Source organism: Bombyx mori, chromosome 25 (assembly GCF_030269925.1).
Source record: "Bombyx mori chromosome 25, ASM3026992v2".
NCBI classification, from domain to species: Eukaryota; Metazoa; Arthropoda; class Insecta; order Lepidoptera; family Bombycidae; genus Bombyx; species Bombyx mori.
Window position 1 is genome coordinate 4,016,161 of NC_085131.1, and position 21,594 is coordinate 4,037,754.

At 40.3% G+C, this 21,594-nt stretch overlaps 1 protein-coding gene and 1 long non-coding RNA gene across 3 annotated transcripts in view; one reads left to right on the forward strand and one right to left on the reverse strand.

Annotated features, from left to right (window-relative positions):
• LOC101739010 (myosin-I heavy chain) overlaps positions 1 to 21,594 on the reverse strand; it is a 111,552-nt gene that overhangs the window by 5,684 nt on the left and 84,274 nt on the right. For both annotated transcript variants that reach the window (XM_012697658.4, XM_021353565.3), the window contains 20 exons: positions 20,960 to 21,200; positions 20,090 to 20,453; positions 18,935 to 19,112; positions 17,936 to 18,086; positions 17,080 to 17,254; positions 16,444 to 16,598; positions 16,059 to 16,187; positions 15,289 to 15,561; positions 14,574 to 14,809; positions 10,891 to 11,029; positions 10,268 to 10,444; positions 9,219 to 9,366; positions 8,719 to 8,890; positions 7,298 to 7,534; positions 6,624 to 6,792; positions 4,510 to 4,695; positions 3,536 to 3,721; positions 2,284 to 2,491; positions 1,517 to 1,643; positions 916 to 1,051 (listed from right to left, as the gene is read on the reverse strand). In XM_012697658.4, the coding sequence (XP_012553112.2) occupies positions 916 to 1,051; positions 1,517 to 1,643; positions 2,284 to 2,491; positions 3,536 to 3,721; positions 4,510 to 4,695; positions 6,624 to 6,792; positions 7,298 to 7,534; positions 8,719 to 8,890; positions 9,219 to 9,366; positions 10,268 to 10,444; positions 10,891 to 11,029; positions 14,574 to 14,809; positions 15,289 to 15,561; positions 16,059 to 16,187; positions 16,444 to 16,598; positions 17,080 to 17,254; positions 17,936 to 18,086; positions 18,935 to 19,112; positions 20,090 to 20,453; positions 20,960 to 21,200 (3,787 nt within the window). The remainder of the gene's footprint in view (positions 1 to 915; positions 1,052 to 1,516; positions 1,644 to 2,283; positions 2,492 to 3,535; positions 3,722 to 4,509; positions 4,696 to 6,623; positions 6,793 to 7,297; positions 7,535 to 8,718; positions 8,891 to 9,218; positions 9,367 to 10,267; positions 10,445 to 10,890; positions 11,030 to 14,573; positions 14,810 to 15,288; positions 15,562 to 16,058; positions 16,188 to 16,443; positions 16,599 to 17,079; positions 17,255 to 17,935; positions 18,087 to 18,934; positions 19,113 to 20,089; positions 20,454 to 20,959; positions 21,201 to 21,594) is intronic.
• LOC134201388 (uncharacterized) lies at positions 4,747 to 5,587 on the forward strand. Its single transcript, XR_009976657.1, has 2 exons — positions 4,747 to 5,108; positions 5,405 to 5,587. It is a non-coding gene; the product is annotated as an uncharacterized LOC134201388 (long non-coding RNA).

The following is a 21,594-nucleotide window of genomic DNA, read 5'->3' on the forward strand; positions in this document are numbered from 1 at the left end:
CAATGATATGGTAAAAATGATCTTATGCAAGTACGTGACGGCTTGCTGATGGTAGTACACGAGCTGTGTGTGCACGGTGTGTGCTTAGGCGAGTTTTTTAACGTTCTCAATTGCGTAAAAGTTAACACAAATTTGTATGAAGTTGGAACGTTTGCCGCTAGGCCAACTGCATACAAATTTGAGTTAACTATGTGGCTCAACAGACAATCACCGGCTTGAATTATTATATTAATCATTCGCAATCAATCTATACAGTTTTACTTAAGATCCCTTTAAGTTTGTTTGTGTCACATACTTGAATGTATAAATATGAAATAATTTTCACATCACGAATACAAAATAAATCTTTGATTATCAATTAAATTAGTTTCTGAAGTTAAATTAAAATTAAAAATCAAACATAACAAAATGTATTTTACATACAGTGATTTCAATATGTTTTATTTATTTATTGCTTAGATGGATGGACGAGCTCACAGCCCACCTGGTGTTAAGTGGTTACTGGAGTCCATAGACATCTACAACGTAAATGCGCCATCCACCTTGAGATATAAGTTCTAAAGTCTCAGTATAGTTACAACGGCTGCCCCACCCTTCAAACCGAAACGCATTACTGTTTCACGACAGAAATAGGCGCGGTGGTGGTACCTACCCGTGCGGACTCTCAAGAGGTCCTACCACCAGTAATAACGCAAATTATAATTTTGGTGGGTTTGATTTTTATTACACGATGTTATTCCTTCACCGTGGAAGTCAATCGTGAACATTTGTTGAGTACGTATTTCATTAGAAAAATTGGTACCCGCCTGCGGGATTCGAACACCGGTGCATCGCTCAACACGAATGCACCGGACGTCTTATTCTTTAGACCACGACGACTTGTGAACTTCTAAATTTAAATAAAACACAACATACCGCTTCATCGGTCTCGATGGGCAGTCGGTCGTGTCGCACCGCGTGCAACACTTGATAGTACAACAGCTCCATTTCCGTAGGGCACGACGTCTGCAGCGGCTTGTCGCCGAGGAACAGACGCTTTTTGAACACCAGCCTATTCAGGAAACACCACTTTAATATGACACGTTTTTTGATTTTTTTTTACCTACCTACGCTGGTAACCTTAGAGGGTTATGTCAGCGTAACCGAATGAGTAGGTGAGCTCACGGGGCTCTAACCTGAAGATTGCAAGACTAGCTCTACGACCGAAATAAACTATGTTTTGCCCGGAGTCATAACCCGCTGATATTCTCGCCAGATCTTCTCAGTGGAAGATTCTACGAAGCACCGCTCTTTCTAGCGTCAGTGTTAGCAACTCTTTCAGGTTGAGCCCCGTGAGCTCACCCAGCCAGTGCGCAGCTGGAATAGCCCCTTAGACTGCTATTAATGAATAGGTAGAAAAAAAAAACGTTCTGTGATGAAAACTGTTTTAAATCAGTTGTACAGTAACTTGTGACGTATTCGTGTCTATAGATGTTCCTCCATGTTTCACTCCCCCTCCCCCGCGGGTAGCACGTACCTGCAGGCGGCGGCGGTGGCCCCGGCCTTCTCCCAGCGCGCCAGCACGTCGCCCGCCCGCTCTGCGCCCGCCAGTGCGCGCTCGCCCGCACCCGTCGTGTTCGCGCACACCTCGTACAACGCATAACCTGAAATAATACCACTAAATCAATTACTGGAATATTTACATCGAAATTTTCGTATTTATTGAATAATTGAGATTTAAAAAAACATTAAAAGAAAATTGTGTCCATACATATTTTTTTAGTTACCATTCGCCCCTGTTACAATACAGTCAGTAAACATGTCCTACGGTGCAGTGAAAATAGTTAAGATAATTTTATCCTTGCATTTAAGTTGGTTTAAGCTTTTCTAATAACTGAAAATCTTATACCTTTAAACGAGCAATTCTTGTATATTAATATATATAATCTGAATCTCGGAAACGGCTCCAACGATTTTCATAAAATTTAGTATACAGGGGATTTCGGGGGCGATAAATCGATCTAGCTACGATTTATTTTCAAAAAATGTTGTTTTATTCGTGTTTTCAATAACCAATTCTTCCCGACATATATTGGCGAATAATAATACTATTTTTCTTAATTGAGGGCAACTAACCGCTTTAAAGACACAACAAGAAGGCGTTATCAAAAAAAAATACGAGCAAAGCTCGGTCATCATCTAGTTAAAAATAATTTACAATACTTTAAATAGTATTACATAGATAACTAAAGGATAAAAAATCTACACAGCTCTTTATCAGAGTACACATCTATTAAGACTCACCGGTAGCAGACTCGCTGAGCCCAATCTTCTCCCTGAGCATGGTGACCAGGTGATCGGCAGTGGCGGCCGGTCCGAACACGAGCCCGTGCTGCTTCCCGTCCAACAACAGCACTCGGACGTGTAGAGGTCTCCGGGCAGCAGCGCACAGTATTTCTTCTTTGGACGGGGCGGATAAGCGACGAGCTACTTGAGCCGTACTCAGCGCCACCTGGTGTTGCAATTGTAACGTATTTTTTTAGTTTGAAGTTTTACTCTTGGGTAGTCGTTATACCCAATCTTGAGGACCGAATGGTAAACAGTCGACGTCGCCCCAAAGACGCCATTTCGGATCCTCCCGATCCACTAACGGTGCTTTTAGGTACCTCAAGCACCGGTTACAGTTTTCGTCGAACCTGTCGCTTGCGACGAAGGGTTCAGCGAGTAAATTAACCCACAGATACAGCCCACTTGAGTTTCTCGTCGGATCTTCTCATTGGGTCGCGTTTCCGATCCCATAATACATTCTGCGAAGCACTGCTTTTGCTAGGGGTAGTGTAAGTAACGTCCTCGGGTTAAGAGCCCTGTGAGCTCTCCTACTTGCTCGGTTACGCTGGCATAGTCTTCTACCGCAACGGCAGACATAGACAGGACGTCAGAACCGAGTCGTGTAAACTCAATTCCACATAAACGTTTGAATTATTTCATGGCTCCATTACTGTCCTAAGACAGTTAAAAGAATTTGAAGTGGGTATTAACAATATTGAATTATACGAAGAGTATCAGTTTATACCTGTGTGAATGACGATATGAGAGAGAGAAAAGTGAGCTGACAGCTGATAGAAGAGAATGGAAGAGAAAAAATTAGCTGTGCCAACCCTATCTTTTTACTTTTATTGCCTTTGTAGGCAGACGACCATACGGCCCACCTGATGGTGAGTGGTTACCGTCGCCCATGCCAGGGGACTTCAGCAATGCCAGGGGCAGAGCAAGCCACTGCCCACCTAGTGGGATATGATAAAGAAAGGTGGTGGTAGGACCTTTTGAGAGTCCGCGCGGGTAGGTACCACCGCCCTGCCTATTTCTGGCGTGAAGCAGTAATGCGTTTCGGTTTGAAGGGTGGGGCAGCCGTTGTAACTATATTTGAGACCTTAGAACTTATATCTCATTTACGTTAGTAGATGTCTATGGGCTCCAGTATCCACTTAACACCAGGTGGGCTGTGAGCTCGTTCACCCACCTAAGCAATAAAAAAAAAAACGAAGAGGAAGAGTACCTGTTCAGCTCTGCGCGCGAACTTCCCCTCCTGGCCGTGGTGCAGCGCGATGGCCCTGTACCGCAGGTGCGCCAGCAGCAGCCTCCGCAGCGGCTTGGCGGTCGGCAGCGCCGCGCCCACCGCCGCGCACAGCAGCGCCCAATGCCGCGCCGACACGTGCTTCGCCGACTCCGGCGCTTCCGTCGTCTGGAGCGGTCGGACACAGATACAAAGATTAAAATTTTATTGCGTTACTAGCGACCCGCTATTATTGATTTCTCCACTATTTAATGGATGTTATTATACATAATATAAACCTTCCTCTTCAATCACTCTATCTATTAAAAAAAACCGCATCAAAATCCGTTGCGTAATTTTAAAGATTTAAGCATACATGGGGACAGATATAGGGACAGAGAAAGCGACTTTTGTTTTATACTATATAGCGATGTCAGCGGAGACCATAAACATGATAACATGAATATCATCATCGACCTTGAGACGTGAGGTTTATGCGTCTGTTGTATATTATATTATAGCAATTATAATTTTAACGATTTTAATTATCGATTACACGGTGTTATTCCTTCGTCGTGGAAGATATTCGTGACATTTGTGAAGTATTTAATTAAAATTGAAAAAATAGTGCATCGCTCGATACGAGTACACTACATAGGCGTTTTATCCTTTAGGCCACGGCGGAATCATATTATATTTTTGAAATTTTCAAAAAGATTTGGATGGTTTCCGTTGTCAGATCACACATTTACATGTTGTTATTGTATTTCCCATCAACTTATATTTTTTAAAAGTGATGATCATATGAAGCAGTGATTCTCAAACTTTTTTTGGTGGTGGCACACTTAACGAGAATCTTCAAAAATGTTTTACTATCTATAATACGCTGAGCGTAATGTTTATGACGACAGTTTTGGCGGCACACAAAAGTAGTGCGGCTCCAAGTTTGAGAGCCACTGACGTGACTCATGACCCACCTGTTTGATGAGCTGCATGTACATTTCGTTGAGCAGCGTGTCCTTCTGCAGGCAGCGCTGCAGGAGGGTCTGAGCTAGGGCGACTCTGTCGTCGCTGTCGCTCTCCTGGCTACTGACGCTGTTATTGTTAGCGAGGTTGTTCGTACTACCCTCGTTCGTGTTCAAACCGGCGTGACTCATTATATCCTGTAAATCATTATATAATGTAATTTCTTTTTCATACTAGCTGACCCGGCAGACTTCGTAGTGCTTCAATCGATAAATAAAAGACCTAAGCTTTTGTGTAAAATAAACTTAAAACAAACAAAAAGAATCCGTCCGACGGGGGACACATCAAAGGGAAAACAAAATGGTTATTTTTATTTAATTCCGAGCATTTTCTTATTTATCTACCTTCGATCAACAATAGTAACTAGATTTCGGGTCGGTGCATAAAATCCGTCTCGTCAAATAACAGCTCAAATGTGAGCTGTTATTTTGTTTAGTTCACTTCAAACACAGCCAATGTCAACCCGTCTCACAATACCGCAGTGTGTATTCAAAAGTTGCAAAAATAAGGCCCGAAAAAGCAATTTAACGGCCGGAGTATCTTACTTTCGGTAAGTACATGAAGTGTAAACTATATTTTAAGCTTTAAACTTATAAATAATATTAAATTTTGAACAAAATTACCGATTTTTAACCACCGCTACAAATGTTGGTCAAGGCTCGGCCAACACATGGACAAACTTTTGCTTAACAGAACAGTAAATGCATGGAGTAGATTTGTGTTGTAATAATTTTTCGAAATTTGTTAGCAGTACTTCAAAATTAGTTGGTTAAAACTGCTTAATGCTGCTTTTGTGTCTGTTTGTTGGACTCTCATTAGATACTTAGCTTTCCATTTTTATTTTAGCTTTCCTAGCAATCACGTGTGCAGAATGGATCTCGATTGTCGCCAGAGAAACAAGAGATGACTTTTATAAGCCAGCTAAGATCTCCGCTCATTGACACTGGACATCTTTGCCTTCCGTGCTCACGACTACTGAAACGTGGCCGAAATATTGTAATAAAAATACCGCGCTTGAAACCGTTTAAACGTTGTTTTATTATGTGCACTGGTCGCGAAAACTTAAAAATATATATTACGCAAAAACGTAACGCTAATAAAATAATAAGTAATGTATAGATACTAACAAACATACATTTCCAAAACATAAAAAGTAAACAACAAAACTTTTACTTTAATTCATTAATAAATTATTTTAGTGTTCAGCGCGACTCCCTTACCTCCTGTAGTAAATAGAAATCGGCATTTCAAGAAGCAAAAATAAATAAAGCAAAACGATGTTAGTTCTCAGAGAAATTAAGGGAAAAGTTACTTTATTTCTTGCTGTTTAAGATTGATTTAACATTAAAAGTTGTTTAATATATGTCTTTTTATTGGTAAGTGACAGGAGTAATTTATTGCTTTGCTCGTTTTATGTGACGAATGATCGTAAGTATTAGATAATGTTTTGGAGATTTGTGACTTTATTACTAGGTGCCATAGTTGTAATTAGTTTGAACGTAAAAGTGTTTCAAAACTTTTTTCTCCGTTTGTTAGTAAACGAATGTAGCTATATAAGTATATATTCACGCGGACAGTTTTTGCTTTAATTTTGTACGTATCCCTTTATCTAGTTACTATTGTTGATCGAAGTTATCTACCTTTTAAACCTTCTCTGGACTTCCACAAGTAATTCAAGACCAAAATTAGCCAAATCAGTCCAGCCGTTCCGCAGAGACTAACGAACAGCAATTCATTTTTATATATGTAGACTAACTGTACCCCCGTCCGCTTCGCTGGATTTCGCATTTAAAATTAACATTATCATTTCTCACCCCCACAAAGATTCTCATGATTAACGCCCCCACAACTGGTGTAGGAAGTCCAACACTCATATAAATATTAGCCTATCCATTAAGTACACGTATTTTCTACATGGATACCAAGTTTCAAGTCAATCGGATCCATGGTTCAGTAGTTATAACGGAACATCCGTAAAAACCACTATAGATTTATATATTCGAACGTAAACAGTATAGATAGATTTTGGTTGATATTCTCTGATTTTGAATATAATGAAAGAAACCTTGAATATCTGCATGGCGGCGACTTCCTCGGCCTCGTTCAGCTTGGTGAGGCTGTGGGGCAGCGTGCGCGACCAGCACCAGTACGGCACCGGGAAGCCCTTGTAGCACTCGCTCTGGCTGTCCGCGTCGATGTCTTGACGCAGCTTCTCGAGTCTGTGCTTGCTTAATCTGCGGGAGTTACGTCAAATCATATAGGTAGTGACAAGCAACTGAAAGGCGAAATATATCAGGTCTTCATAGCCACAAAAAAACAGCTTTATACATTTACTAGCGGATTCGACAGACGTTGTCCTTTGAATGCATACACAAAAATTCAGTGTAATATATATATATATATATATTGTTTATTGTCAAACTTTGATAGATTGTTTAAAGTCTGTGGCCAAATTGAGAATATATTAAATAGTGTTTGTCTTTATTAATATTTGTCTAAAGTGTAGTCTTGGCGAAATCTGTGATTATAAAGGTATAATATTTTAGGTATAGTCTTTGAAAATAGAATCATAATAGTCTATAGCTTCAATAATTAATTATAGTCGAATTTCGACTACCGGGGGACCACTAGTATATATAAAGCTATCTATTCTATTCTATATATTTCTCTATAGAAACGAATCCTTCGAATGTGGTTTTAAAATGAGTATGCCCTTCATTGCCTGGGTGAGGGGGTTACCTCCTGAGCGTGTTCCTGAGGAAGTTCCCGGCGTGCTGCTCGGCGGGGCGGCGCAGCAGGCCGCAGTCGACGAGCGCGCGGCGGGCGGAGCGCAGCGCCACGGCGAGGCGGGACCGCTCCGAGGCGGGCGCGGCGCGGCGCGGCGGCTCGTCCGCCAGGCCGTTGCCCAGCACCGGGCTGTACGCCGCCATCAGCCACGCCGCCTCGTGCTTCTGACTAGTCTCCAGCACTATACACCTGGATTCAACAAGCACATATCAATGGGTATTCAATGTTTTTTTATTTTTATTATTGCTTAGATGGGGGGACGAACTCACAGCCCACCTGGTTTTAAGTGGTTACTGGAGCCCATAGACATCTACAACGTAAATGAGATATAAATTCTAAGGTCTCAAGTATAGTTACAACGGCTGTCCCACCCTTTAAACCGGAACGCATTACTGTTTCACGGCAGAACTAGGCGGGGCGGTGGTATCTACCCGTGCGGACTCACAAAGGGTCCTACCACCAGTAATGTGAAGACCAATTACCATACTAATGTGATAGTAACGTGACTTAGAGGCAATGAACAAACCTGTCCGTTGTACTTTTTTTTTCAAACCTCATGTGGAGAAAGTAACATATCTTAAGGCGCCTGCGGTGATAGATAAATAAAGGTTACTGGTGGTAGGTGAAGCAGTAATGCGTTTCGGTTTGAAGGATGGGGCAGCCGTTGTAACTATACTGAGACTTAAGAACTTTTATCTCAAGGTTGGTGGCGCATTTACGCTGCAGATAGGCTCCGATAACCACTTAGCATCAGTTCCCTCTGTATTTTGTACCGTATGTTCCATGGGGAGTGCTCTGAGGAATTGTTCGAGATGATACCAGCATCTCGTTTTTACCATCGCACCGCCCGCCACCGGAGTAGAGTTCATCCATACTACCTGGAGCCACTGCGGTCATCCACAGTGCGTTTCCAGAGATCTTTTTTGCCACGTACCATCCGGCTATGGAATGAGCTCCCCTCCACGGTGTTTCCCGAGAGCTATGACATGTCCTTCTTCAAACGAGGCTTATGGAGAGTATTAAGCGGTAGGCAGCGGCTTGGCTCTGCCCCTGGCATTGCTGAAGTCCATGGGCGACGGTAACCACTCACCATCAGGTGGGCCGTATGCCCGTCTGCCTACAAAGGCAATAAAAAAAAAAAAAAAAAAAAGGTGGAGTGTAAGCTCGTCCATCCATCTAAGCAATAAAAAAGGTAATTATTTATATGTCATACTATATAACTCAGTCATAACTCGACATGAAATTGTAAAAGATCCCTTCAGTTTGTCTCCCCCCTACTCAAGGGGTTCATTTGTCTTTGTATAGGTACGACATGACGTTGTCAATTGAGGGATACAGAGCAAAAAAAAGATTGCATAAAAAACAAAACTGACCTCAAGCCGTCGTGCTGTCCATGATGCGTGAGGCTGATGGTCAGTCCGTTGTCGACGGGGTCCATGAGTAGAGCGGCTATGGTGCCGTACGGGTACTCGGCCAGTACGACCTTGTCTGCGGGCCGCACCAGGACGACGCCCTCTGAACCCACGCCCAGCATTACGTTTGGACCTAAAATATAACATTTAATATTTTATGTCTTTTAATGAATTTAGCCGGGTTTTTTTTGTTTACATTAATTACTAAGGCGCAGGAATATCTAGTAGACTCTGGGAAAGACAATCCAAAGATACTGAGAATACATCTATTTCTAGGAGACCTAAAGGACTAATGTTATGTACGTTACATTAACAAACAAAAGAAGGCAAAGTTAGGCAACTCAGGCGCCTTAGTAACAGTAATCGACATAATTATTTCAGTGCGCCGCGTAGGGCACCGGTGACCTGCATGGCAGTCAAAGGGTTAAATAATATATTAATAAATAGCTGTGAGTGCTGACCGTGTGCCCAGTAGCCCTTGTACGTGACGGGGAAGAGTGTGACTCCGTAGAGCGGGTACTGCATCACGCACGACAGGTACAGCGCCTTGGCGGTCAGCTCCGCCCGCCCGGCGCCGTATTGCCGGTGCGCCTGAGCGAGTATTGTCGCCTGAAATCGACATTACCCCTTAATATTATTGTGTTACGTGTTTTGTAACTATTGTTACGCCGGTAAGAGTAACGCCATCTATCGCCGAATAGTCGAACAAATATCGAAGGACCTAGAAGCACCTAGTACGCTCGAGAAGTACAACGCTATCTATTGACAGATAGCGGAAACTGCTACTAGAGATGTGTGGAATATTCTCGATAATTCTAGGGATGAGGTAACGGCTATAAAAGTATTGTAGGGATGGCACGCAGTCAGTCACTAATCGGAACTACTCAAAGCGAAACAGCGAAGAATCACCTGAAGCGAAACGGAACAAGCGAAATTGAGTGTTTTAAAGTGTTTGTTGAGTGTTTTAAAGTGTTTGTAAAGTGTTTTCAGTGTTGAATACAGTTTTAAGTTGTACTTTGGTGAAATCTTATTTATCCCGAATCCTAGCGCGTAACACTATCCATGATACTACGTTAAATGTTATTTTCGTAGACATCATTGTTGATATCAAATCGATTAGACGCATGTCAAGAGACTTGTTATTTATGGATTTTGTGTGTCTCTGTGTGTAATGTAGTCTTTGAATGTCATTTTCACAGTACTCACGATGTTCGATTAATTTGAAAATTTGCACATGCATCATGGACCGACAATAAAATATGTACATTAATTTTATAACTCCACCGTAACCGTACAAACAGGATAAAAAATAATCAAAGGATGTCTTTGATTATTTCTTTTTAAGAATCTTTCGTCCAGACAGTTACCATATTTCTGCCTTCTTGTGATGAAACGTGATATGTGTGTTAAGCGTTCACGTTATAACCCTTTCACATCAAATGGGCCGCGAGCTTGTCGACACCATGTTCAGAAACGGTTCTGTAAGTCCGTGTGATTGATTGCTACCCACCCACTGATGGGCAGGACGAGGCCTGGCGATCCGCTGCGGCAGGAACTGCTCGGGGTGAGCGTAGTAGGCGCGGGTGTGCGGGGGCGGGGGACTCGGCGGCGGCTCGCCCAGAGACACCTGCGCCTGTAGGCCCGCCAGCTGTAGGGCCACCTTCTCCGACACCGGGAACTCGTCCAGCTGTACCCATATTACATGTTTAATCTTAGTAGAGTAAATGTTAGTTGTGATATTTCATGATATTTAGATACGACAAGCCGTACTCGACCGCTTTGCTGGGCATTTAAAATTAACATTATTATTTATTGTCATTATTATTAGGGAGTCCAATACTGATATAAATATAACATCCGTAAAAACCACTGTAGATTTATATATTAGTATAGATAGTATAGATTGAAGAGTGAAATGAATCAAGTCTCAAATAGAAGCAGCGCAGGATTTAAAAAAAATGGTTAACTTTCTTTTTCAGTCATTAAAGTGTGTGCGTGTGAGATAGATAGCGAGATAGTCCCAAGTCCCATAACCACGAAAAATAGGTCACATATTTCACAAGACAATCTTGTATACTTCGAGTTAACGAAAGCTACACGTCAACGCAATTAGGTTGGATAATATTTAGTTACCTTGACTACACTGTGGACCGCCTGTGCATAGAGCAAGGCCACTTCGACTGGATCGTGGGGTAGCTCGCGTCCGCCGCGGAACAACCGGCGTTTGAAGACGAACCGATTATCGGCCGAACCACCGCCTGGACCCTGTTGCCTTTGAGGATAAAAAAATGACATCTTAAATTCCGTAAGACATTAATAACTATACAAGTGTTATCCATAAGACTCGTAAAAACATCAGTACTTTCTTGCTTGGTGGGGGGTAGATACACAAAATTATAATACGTTTCAAATAATAATGTATATGGCACTGAAGTAGGAAACCTATGGAAATGAAACGTCAACAAAAAATTCGTGCCACTGTGACGTCATTTGGCCACAAAACATGGCGGTTTTAGTGCTGCCCAGAAGATTTTAATGTTAGTAGGTTTTATCGATAAACGCTCTTGGCTTATTTTATTTTAAATATTGTTGAGTATGAATGTATTTGTAGAATTTATACTTTAATAGGAAGTAAGTATATTGTTATGTGCAAAGATGATGTGAATTAGATATTATGTGAAATCTAAGACGAGTTCGTGCTTCAAAGGGGATTGCCCACTCTCCATAGTGTGCTAGGCCCAAGGTGGACATTAAATATTACTATAAAAATGGACTGATTCAAATTCTTAAATGTATTAGATATCTAAAAAATATATTGAAATTGACGCCACTATTATAAAAAATATAATAAAAATAAAAAACTCATTTTGAGGTTAATTTTCTATATAAATACCTCAAGAACTTTTCTTTTTTTAATGTTTAAGATGTTCCTAATGTATTTTTATCCAATTGTAGTTATTAGGGTATAAAAAACACACATACTTCTTTAAATATCTATATTATTCTATATTTTCTTCATCTTCATACACAATTAGTAAATGATCTAAAAATAGCACAGGAGAGCATATACACGGTTTTAAATCTCGGTCAGGTTAAAACCACAATTCACACAATGGTTTTCAGCCGTAGTATGAAACGTTATTGATAAAAGCAAAATAAATCGAAGAAAAATCAAAACACATCCATTTTGAACGCAAGCACAAGCAGTAAGCGAAGTGTCAGTCAGTCAGATTAAAATCAGTGTTGTCAGTATAAAGAAAAATAATTACATGAAATTCATATATCGATCATTTTTTAAATAACCGATATTGGATTTATTTCTTACTCTTTTTTTTACGAGTACACATTATATTTTATTTTTTATGTTTTTGTTTTAGTTGTACATATTTAAATAACAATACAAGTTAAGTTTTTTTTTATTGCTTAGATGAGTGGACGATCTCACAGCCACCCTGGTGTTAAGTGGTTACTGGAGCCCACAAACATCCACAACGTAAATGCGCCACCCACCTTGAGATATAAGTTCTAAGGTCTCAAGTATAGTAACAAGTTAAAGTCCAATGGGTATGTCTTTGATGTTATTTTATGTCCTGTAGTAAACCGACCGGTACGTCACTCTCGCGGCCGTATGCCCGCTCGCTATACATAGTTAGTATCTATGTCCATCTTTTCAACAGTGTATAATCTATGTTCCGGGCGCTTCCGTTTTGAGTGTGAATAGCGTGTGCCCGCGTCTAAATGTAATTATTGTTTAAAATTGAAAATTGTTTGTGTTAAAGGAAGATTAAAATTCGAAATTCGATACTGGTGACTAACCCATAGTTTTAAATACCCCTGAGATCTACCCCTCACTATAGTCCTTAAAATCGATTAAAATCGATTGACTAATGATAATATTTAAAATGATTTATTTATATGTTTTTTTTTATATACTTAAAATGTTTACTTAATACGTAAAAGGTTTTGAAGTTGGCAATATTTTTCCCGCAAAAATAAAATTCTTGTTTTTTCAATAGAGTTACTTTTTTTTAACTACTTATTGTAAACTGTAGTGGCGCTTATTTGGAAGAAAGTAAATGCATATTTATTTATGACAAAATTAATGCACTAAGTATTTTTTCTCTAATCTGTTGTCCGCTTTGGGCCTGAAATGGGCCGTCCCCTTTTCCAAGTAAACGATATGACGATTTTTAAAATTTGCTACACTGATTTTATAAAGTTGTCGTTTGCCGCAAAACATAAAGATATGGCATAGTACAGTGCCATCAGCCCATTTCTAGCATGCTGAATGTTATTGTATTTTGAGTACTTGTTTTTCTTAGACTATTACAATCTATTTTAATTGTTTTGCTGACTCTAAAGTCCGTAACACACTACCGCAGCGCACCTCAAGGAAGGTGCACCGCACTACCGCACCACACGCAAATTTTAAACTTATCAAGGGACCGCCTGATAAAAAAAAAACACCTACAGAACATTTATTCGTTAATGAAATTACAAACGTAATTCCTTGTGACTTTCTCTCTAAAATCACTTAATTAATAAATATTTAACGAATTTACAATAGTGTTTTATTCACTGCGGAATAAAACTATTTTATTTAAATAGTTCCGAAGAGATTTTGTCGGTAGCCTTTTTCCCGAAATATCTAAACAGAATGTCTAAATATGTTTTGATGACATATTTTAAAGAGGTATTTATGATTAGTGTCATGATGAATAGATTCCGACCGAAAAATGGTGTCCGATATTTCGGATTCAAATATATTAAGTGTATAATCTATGTTTCGGATGAGGGCTCCATAATGAATTTAAATATATATAGATAATAGTTTTGGGGCATCGACTTTCTTGAGATCCTATAAAATATGTTTTAATTATTATTTTTGTATGTTTTAAGCATGATAAAATTAGAAATTTTATATAAGCAATCATATTAAATCGATATCAAAGTCAATAAATAATGTACAACCCAAAACAGACGGCCGAACTGACGTGACAATGACATTTGACGCGCTAAACATGGCGGATTTTCGGCCTCATTAGACGGATAGGGGAGACATTTACGTATATTCATGTTTCATTTTATGTACGCACTGAAATACTGTTATATTGTTTTCCTGCGAGTTAAAGTACTGAGTAAGAACGAGAAAGATATATGTTTATGTGTGTGCCTTCAAAGTGGGTGCTATTTATATAAGAAATTGTACGTATAGAACAATATGTCGTGTCCCTACTATATAGGTCTATGGTATATGGACCTGCGCCATATTGTGACGTCATAGCTGTCAAACCGAAAAAAAAGGTAGTCAGTAAAAAAGGTAGGAGTTTTGAAATATTTAATTATAATCCAAATCTTCGAATTTGAGTTTCTTTTTTATTGCTTAGCTGGGTGGACGAGCTTATAGCCCACCAAGTGTTAAGTGGTTACTGGAGCCCATAGACATCTGCAACGTAAATGCGCCACCCACCTTGAGATAAAGTTCTAATGTCTCAAGTATAGTTACAACGGCTGCCCCCTCCGTTCAAACCGAAACGCATTACTGCTTCACGGCAGAAATAGGCAGGGTGGTGGTACCTACCCGCGCGGACTCACAAGAGGTCCTACCACCAGTAATTACGCAAAGGTACCTAAAAGCACCGTTAATGGATCGGGGTCGCTTTGTGTGATGATAAGTCCAATACCAAAACTTAACATGTCATTTTATACTAAGGCTGCTGTGGCCTCTAAAGCCTTCGGGGATAAGCCTGGTTAATACATATTATTATGAGCTCATCACTAAAATGATCTATATTTACAATAGCAATAAGGCTCACATTTCCCAAGCGGCGATAACGTCGTACAGGTAGTGCGTGGCCCGGACGTGCTCCTCCTTGCCGGCGCGCTGCTGGTACACGGCCCAGCCGGCGCGCGCGTGCGGCGACAGGCCCAGCTTGTCCGCGAGCCGCGCCGCCGCCGCCGCCGCCGTGTCCGCGGGGTGCACGTCGATCGCCTTCGTGCGACCGTCCAGGAAGAAGAACCGGCACACTATCGTGCCGAGACGACGCATCGCCTGTACACACACATCCATAGAGATATTCACATCACTTGTTTGGGTCAGAGAACTTGGTAGAGCAATATAGATTGCAACAGGGCGTATTAACTTAGAGATTGAACGTATTTATACTAATTTTATTTACTGATGAGCATTTTAGGGAGTTCTGAATTCTTTGGACACATTACACAGGCGGAGGACTGCATTCTGTGGAAGGCATTTGGGAAGGCCTATGTCTAGCAGTGGGCAGATAAAGGCTGATGATGATGATGATGACTGCCAGAAAGAGGTGACAATTTATTTAGAAAGGCTGCTGCTTTGGACCGGGTACTGGTAGTCCAGGAGGATGTTATTAAGGGAGGCCACGACCCCCAGCATTGAGGATTATCGACGCAAGGAAATGTAAGTTCGACTTAAATGATGTCATTATTTTTAATGGAATATAAGGAACAAAATAGCGGATTATTTTTGAGATCCATAACTATAAGTTTCAGTACCGCGATCTCCACAGTACTCGGCGGCAGTTGTCTCGGCGCGGCCCCCCTGCAGTTGTCGAGGCACCACTGCGCGCAGTGTGCGGCGCGGGCGGCGGGCGTGCTGGCGGGCGCACCCGCCGGCGACGAGTCCGCGTCGGCGGCGAGGCGGGCGCGCGCTCGCAGCCAGCCGCTGTAGTACCGAGCCAAGCCCCGGCTGGGCTGCCAGGCCACAGCTATCAGACAGAGTATCAGCCATACTCTTTCCGCCCATTCTTCCACCGGACAATCTGTTATCTGAAACCAATTATACAAAAAAATATGATATTGGAACATAAACATGTACGAGCAAAAAATGTACCGAGCTATATAAGAGGAATGAGTACCACTTTACGGTTTTGATATTTGTTTTATTAACTGACCGTGTCATTGACATATGTTAGCGCCAAACCTATCAAATTGATCTCTTTCAAGCTTTTAGAAATATTACACATATTTTAAACGTTTTAATACCGTTAACAAACACCCTCTCTCTCTCTCTCTCTCTCTTTCGTAGCATACAGTTTTTTTCACTGTACGTCGAATTATTTTTCACTTATACAAGAAATATAATGATAATAATAAAAATACGATAGCTGTTTTTAATTACCGGTCATATTGACAGTGCGGTACGAAGGTGTAGAGTTAAACGTATTTTAATAGAAATGTTACCATAACATTTATATTTTGCGTAATTATTTATGTACATACACATATCATAGAATCGATTATTCGATACAATATCTACGCCTCACCTGTCTGACGCACTGAACGATTATTTCATCTCTCAATTCTTCTCTTTCCAATCCTTTCCCGATCAGTGACTGAATAACTTGTGTTTCCTTCTCCGCCGTCAACTCCCCTCGCATGTATCGACACAGTTCCTAAAAGAAAAAACAGATCGTAGAGTCATTAGTGATTTTATGCGGTGTTTAATTGAAAATAAAGTATATCGTTAATTTAAAAAAGAAGAAGAGAAAAAGAAAAATGGTATTTTAGCACACTTTAGACAAGGTGGGTTCAATAATTTACTCAATAAAAAAATCTATATTTATTAAGGTTTTATTTGGCATGAATCTGACCGACTTATATTCTCAAATATTGAATTTCAACCAGATAATATACTTGAGAAAATCTCACCCTAAATATATTGACAGCGGTTGTGACGCTATCCGGGTCATGAAGTTGTATATGCGAAGTTGGTATATTATTCCCTTTGTGATAAGTCACCATCTCCTCTTTGGTGAGTAGCTCCATCGACTTGCTCTTGCGTGTCAGTGTTGCCATGATTGTACCTGTAAACATCAAGTTTATGTCAAACTTACAAAACCACAGGCTAATAAATGGAATAATCTTAATTACAGTTTTTACTTAAGAATTGAATGAAAGAAATCGCACAGCGCTATCTTTTTTAAGAGTGGATTTAAAGTTTATACTTCTAGCTTCTACTTTATATGTGACGACGGAGTGCCTTAGTGCATGTAACATGTTAATCAGTTCAGATAGATCATAATGATATGGAGTATTTCAGAATGAATAAACAATAAAATACTTAATTTCGTTTTCTGTTATACAATAAGAAAACAATATTTAAAGCCTTTAATCTCTTTTAAAATTAACAGTATTGATAAACTATACAAAACTAAGAAATTTTTACTGAATTACAGACTTCACGACACCGAAGAAAAATCATTTTTAAAAACGAAAGTTTTAAATACTAACGGTTTTGCTTACATAGACTATTTAAAATAGGGATTATTTTATTGAGGCACATACCTTCAGGCGATCTAGGGTGATCATTGAAGCAAAGCTTGGCAAATTCCGTAAAATCGTTGGTCGACTCTGCAGGGGGTGTGGTAGGGGGCGCGGCGGTGGCGGGGGGAGACGCCGCCTCTAGTTGATTCAGTCGGCGTTCGACACGTTCTTTCCGGCGGGCGTTACGTTCAGTACTCTGAACAAACATAAACAATAACAGACTTTTTGGCGGGAACGCGAGGAGTGAAGTTGTGTGATTTGTTTTATTTTGTCTATTTAGTGTTTCTTCGGGTTTAAATGTGTAATAACGGTGGTTTTTTAACTGTTTAGTATCTGTGAAAGTGCACAAATGTGGGAAAATGAAAAAAGCCGCTGGACGTAACTTCTCGGGATTCTTCAAAAAGTCCACTGAAAAAGTCTCAGTAAATGACCGCCATTTTACTGAGATTATATTTCATCTCATATCATTTAATTTCATGCCAATTGATTAAGTTTCCTTTGTTTTATTATTATTCATAAACTGTAAATAATTAAAACAGCGAATTATAAAAATATTATTACTTGACGCTGGCTAATGCACAAACCGTGCCGGAGCCAAAAAATAAAGAAGAAGAAGAACAATAACAATACAACAAACAAAAACTATATTCCAAAATTATTACTTGATCAATTACGGTCTCTACTCATTCTTACGGTGGACTGTGACGTCACTTATAAGTGTTAAAAAGCTGCGTCATTAGAAACCACGTCATTTCGGATCCTCTCGATCCACTATCGGTACTTTGAATTTCCCCTTGAGATTGAATGGGTAGCATGGGTAGGATAAAAAAAATCTAGAAGGCAATGGCATTTCATTTACGTGTTTAAAAATACTTACAGTGGAGTCGCCATTCATTGCGGGCGGTGGACTAACACACGTGTCCATTGGTATTGGAAGAGGAGGGGAGATGGGGGTGTCTTGTAACGTCACATTAGGTATCGCCGGCGGAGGCGCTTCTGCTGGCAGGGCGTCGTATTCTTCGGTGAGTCTGTTTAGTTACAATCATTTAAGATTATGGCCTAGTATTATTTTAGTTACAGTATTTATGCAGAAAAATAAACAGAACAGGATCATTGAGAAAAATAAATATATTACTGAGCACCAAAACTGTTTATTCCCCCGTTTCATATTATAATTTGGTATATTTTAACCGGGTAATTAAAACGGCCTTATACAATTCACAAAACAGTTTACGGTCTTAAAAATAACAACGTCATTTAATTTTCTGTCTTGAAAACTCACAAAGTGAGCTAAAATTTCAATAAACCACTAAAGTCTTTAATAAATAGCTTCATTAGTAGCATCAGTAATTTTTAGATTTAGTTAGCTGCAATCTCATGAACCGGCAATGTAAAACAAACGCAATCAGACAAGGTACGTCATTTCATTTATTTGTAATACGTTGCGCGCCATAAAGCATAATATCAATAAGTGAAACTTTCAACGATCGCTTTTTGTTTTTTTTTATTGCTTAGATGGGTAGACGAGCTCACAGCCCACCTGGTGTTAAGTGGTTACTGGAGCCCATAGACATGTACTAACGTAAATGCGCCACCCACCTTGAGATATAAGTTCCAAGGTCTCAAGTATAGTTACGACGGCTGCCCCACCATCCAAACCGAAACGCATTACTGCTTCACCTACCAGCAGTCACCTTTATTTACCTATCACCGCAGGCGCCTTAAGATATCCTACTTTCTCCATATGAGGTTTGAAAAAAAAAAGCATTACTGCTTCACGGCAGAAATAGGCGGGGTGGTGGTACCTACCCGTGCGGACTCACAAGAGGCCCTACCATCAGTAATAAAAGGTTTTCCGCGCTTTGGTTGTTCATACCCATTGGTCTCGGGTAGGGGTGGCGGGGGCGGGGGCGGGGGCTCGACCGCCGCGTCCTTGGGCGCGCCGTCAGAGGGCGGGCGCGGTATCACCGACTCGTATATCGGCTCCTTGCCGTTGATAACAGCCAGCTTCCCGTTCGGTATTATACCGTTCGTCAACTCCGGAGGTGTTGTATCTGTAAGGTGAGGTGCTTACTTTACTTTACTGTGCTTAATTTTTACTTGTTTTTAAGAGAGTATATGACCTGGTAGCTAAGACCTTTAAGTCATGTCTTATTTTAATTTATATTCTTATTTTTATGTAAAATGATAATATGGAGTGAAGTGAAATGAAATGATATGATATGATATGAAATGAAGATGATTAATTTGAGACATTAATTAACTGGGATGAAATTAAATGAAATGAGATGAGATGATATAGGATAAAATATAATCTTAGTAAAATGGTGGTCATTTACTGAGATTTTTTAGTGGACTTTTTGGAAGATCCCGAGAAGTTACGTCCAGCGGCTTTGTTTCATTTTCCTACATTTGTGCACCTTCACAGATATTAAACAGTTAATAAACCACCGTTATTACACATTTCAACCTGAAGAAACACTAAATAGACATAATAAAACAAATCACACAACTTCAATCCTTGCGTTCCCGCCAAAAAGTCCTTATTTTACTTGTAGGCTAATCTGATGTGTGAAAAGATTCATATTGTGTAGGGAAACTTTGTATTTGTCTTTTACGTGTTGAGATGTAGAAATTATAGGACAATTTTCAGTTGTTGCAAGGTTTCTTAATAAAAGTATTTTTAAGAAGAACTATCTTGCGTATTAATCTACATAAATTCTTAATAAAGCAGGCGATTAATATGGGATATATTCAAATCCTTTTTTTTAAAGAATATAATTTAATCGCAATCATCAATAACAACATAGGTGTGTTCAAAATAACCAAAAAAACCATAAAAGTTTACGATGATTGAGGGGAACGTAAAACGAAGCAAGGGTACGTTTGTGTAGAGTACATGAGATTTGACGTCACGCCTTGTTGTATTGCTCTCTCTGTCTAGCTGTAAATTTTATATGCTTGAACAAATTTGAAATTGAATGTAAGCTTCTGCATTATAGAAATAGTAGTTTTTTTGAACATTACAAACCTTTTGCAGGTGGAGGAGGCGGTGGCCCAATTGGTTCCGGTAGCGAACATTGCGTTGGAGGTGGAGGAAAGACCGGGGAATCCTCGGCCGAAGGTTCCAAAGGAGGGGGAGGCGGGAGAATTAATGATGACGTCATCGCATCACCGTTGGACATAGGAGTGCCGTTACTCAGTGGGGACGATAGTCCGTTTAATGGCGACATTACCGGAGAGGCTGGAGGTGGTGGGGATATGACCGAATGAAGCGGCAGAGAAGTGGGGGGCGGTGGGGGGATGGCGTCCGATGGAGCACCGTCCGGCTTGCGTTGAGCTTCCGTATGGGATTTGCTTAATTCGTTCATTTCAGCTGCTAAGACATGTTCCAGCTAAAACAAAGTTTCTTATGAAATATTTTCGACACAATTTGTTTTCTGGATCTTTAAACAGCAAATCTTTTACTTTTATTTAACTTGTACCTTTTTTGAGGTTTCAAATAAGAAGTTATATCTATCTATATATATAAAAATGGATTGCTGTTCGTTAGTCTCGCTAAAACTCGAGAACGGCTGGACCGATTTGGCTAATTTTGGTCTTGAATTGTTTGTGTTAGTCCAGAAAAGGTTTAAAAAGTAGATTAATATGAAAATGCTCGGAATTAAATAAAAATAACATTTTTGTTTTTCCTTTGATGTGTCCCCCGTCGGACGGATTCGTTTTGTTTGTTTTAAGTTTATTTTATACAAAAGTTTAGATCTTTTATTTATCGATTGAGGCACTACGAAGTCTGCCGGGTCAGCTAGTTTGCTACTAAAAATCAAAGAGGGGTAAAGTTAACTAAAGTCTGGATACCATTATTATCTGAATATTTGAAAAACGAATGTCTCCCACTCACCTCTTGGTGCAGATCATCAGCCAGCCTCTCCATGGAGTCCCCGATCTCCGCAATGGTGGGCTGCCTGAGGTCCGGCTCGCCGTCGGGCGCGCCCCGCTGCGTGGGCACGTCGGCCAGGAAGTCGAACAAGTTGTCCAGGTTCACGGACTCCGCCCGGTTGGTCGCGGCACAGGACAGCCCCCGCAACTGGTCCGCCATCGTCTCCAGCTCGGCACGCTCCTGCTCTTGTTTCTCTTGGAGACTGTATGGGTTAGGTTAATATTAATTGATACAGTTACAAGTATAATAGCAAACCGTATCAGATTTTTTTTTGTTGCTTAAATGGGTGGACGAGCTCACAGCCCACCTGATGTAAAGTGGTTACTGGAGTCCATAGACATCTATCACGTAAATGCCGTCACCCACCTTGAGATATAAGTTCTAAGGTCTCAAGTATAGTTACAACGGCTGCGCCGCCCTTCAAACCGAAACCCATTACTGCTTCACGGCAGAAATAGGCAGGGTGGTTGTACCTACCCGTGTGGACTCACAAGACGTCGTACCACCAGTAATTATGCAAATTATAATTTTGCAGGTTTGATTTTTATTACACGATGTTATTCCTTCACTTTGAAGTCAATCATAAACATTTGTTA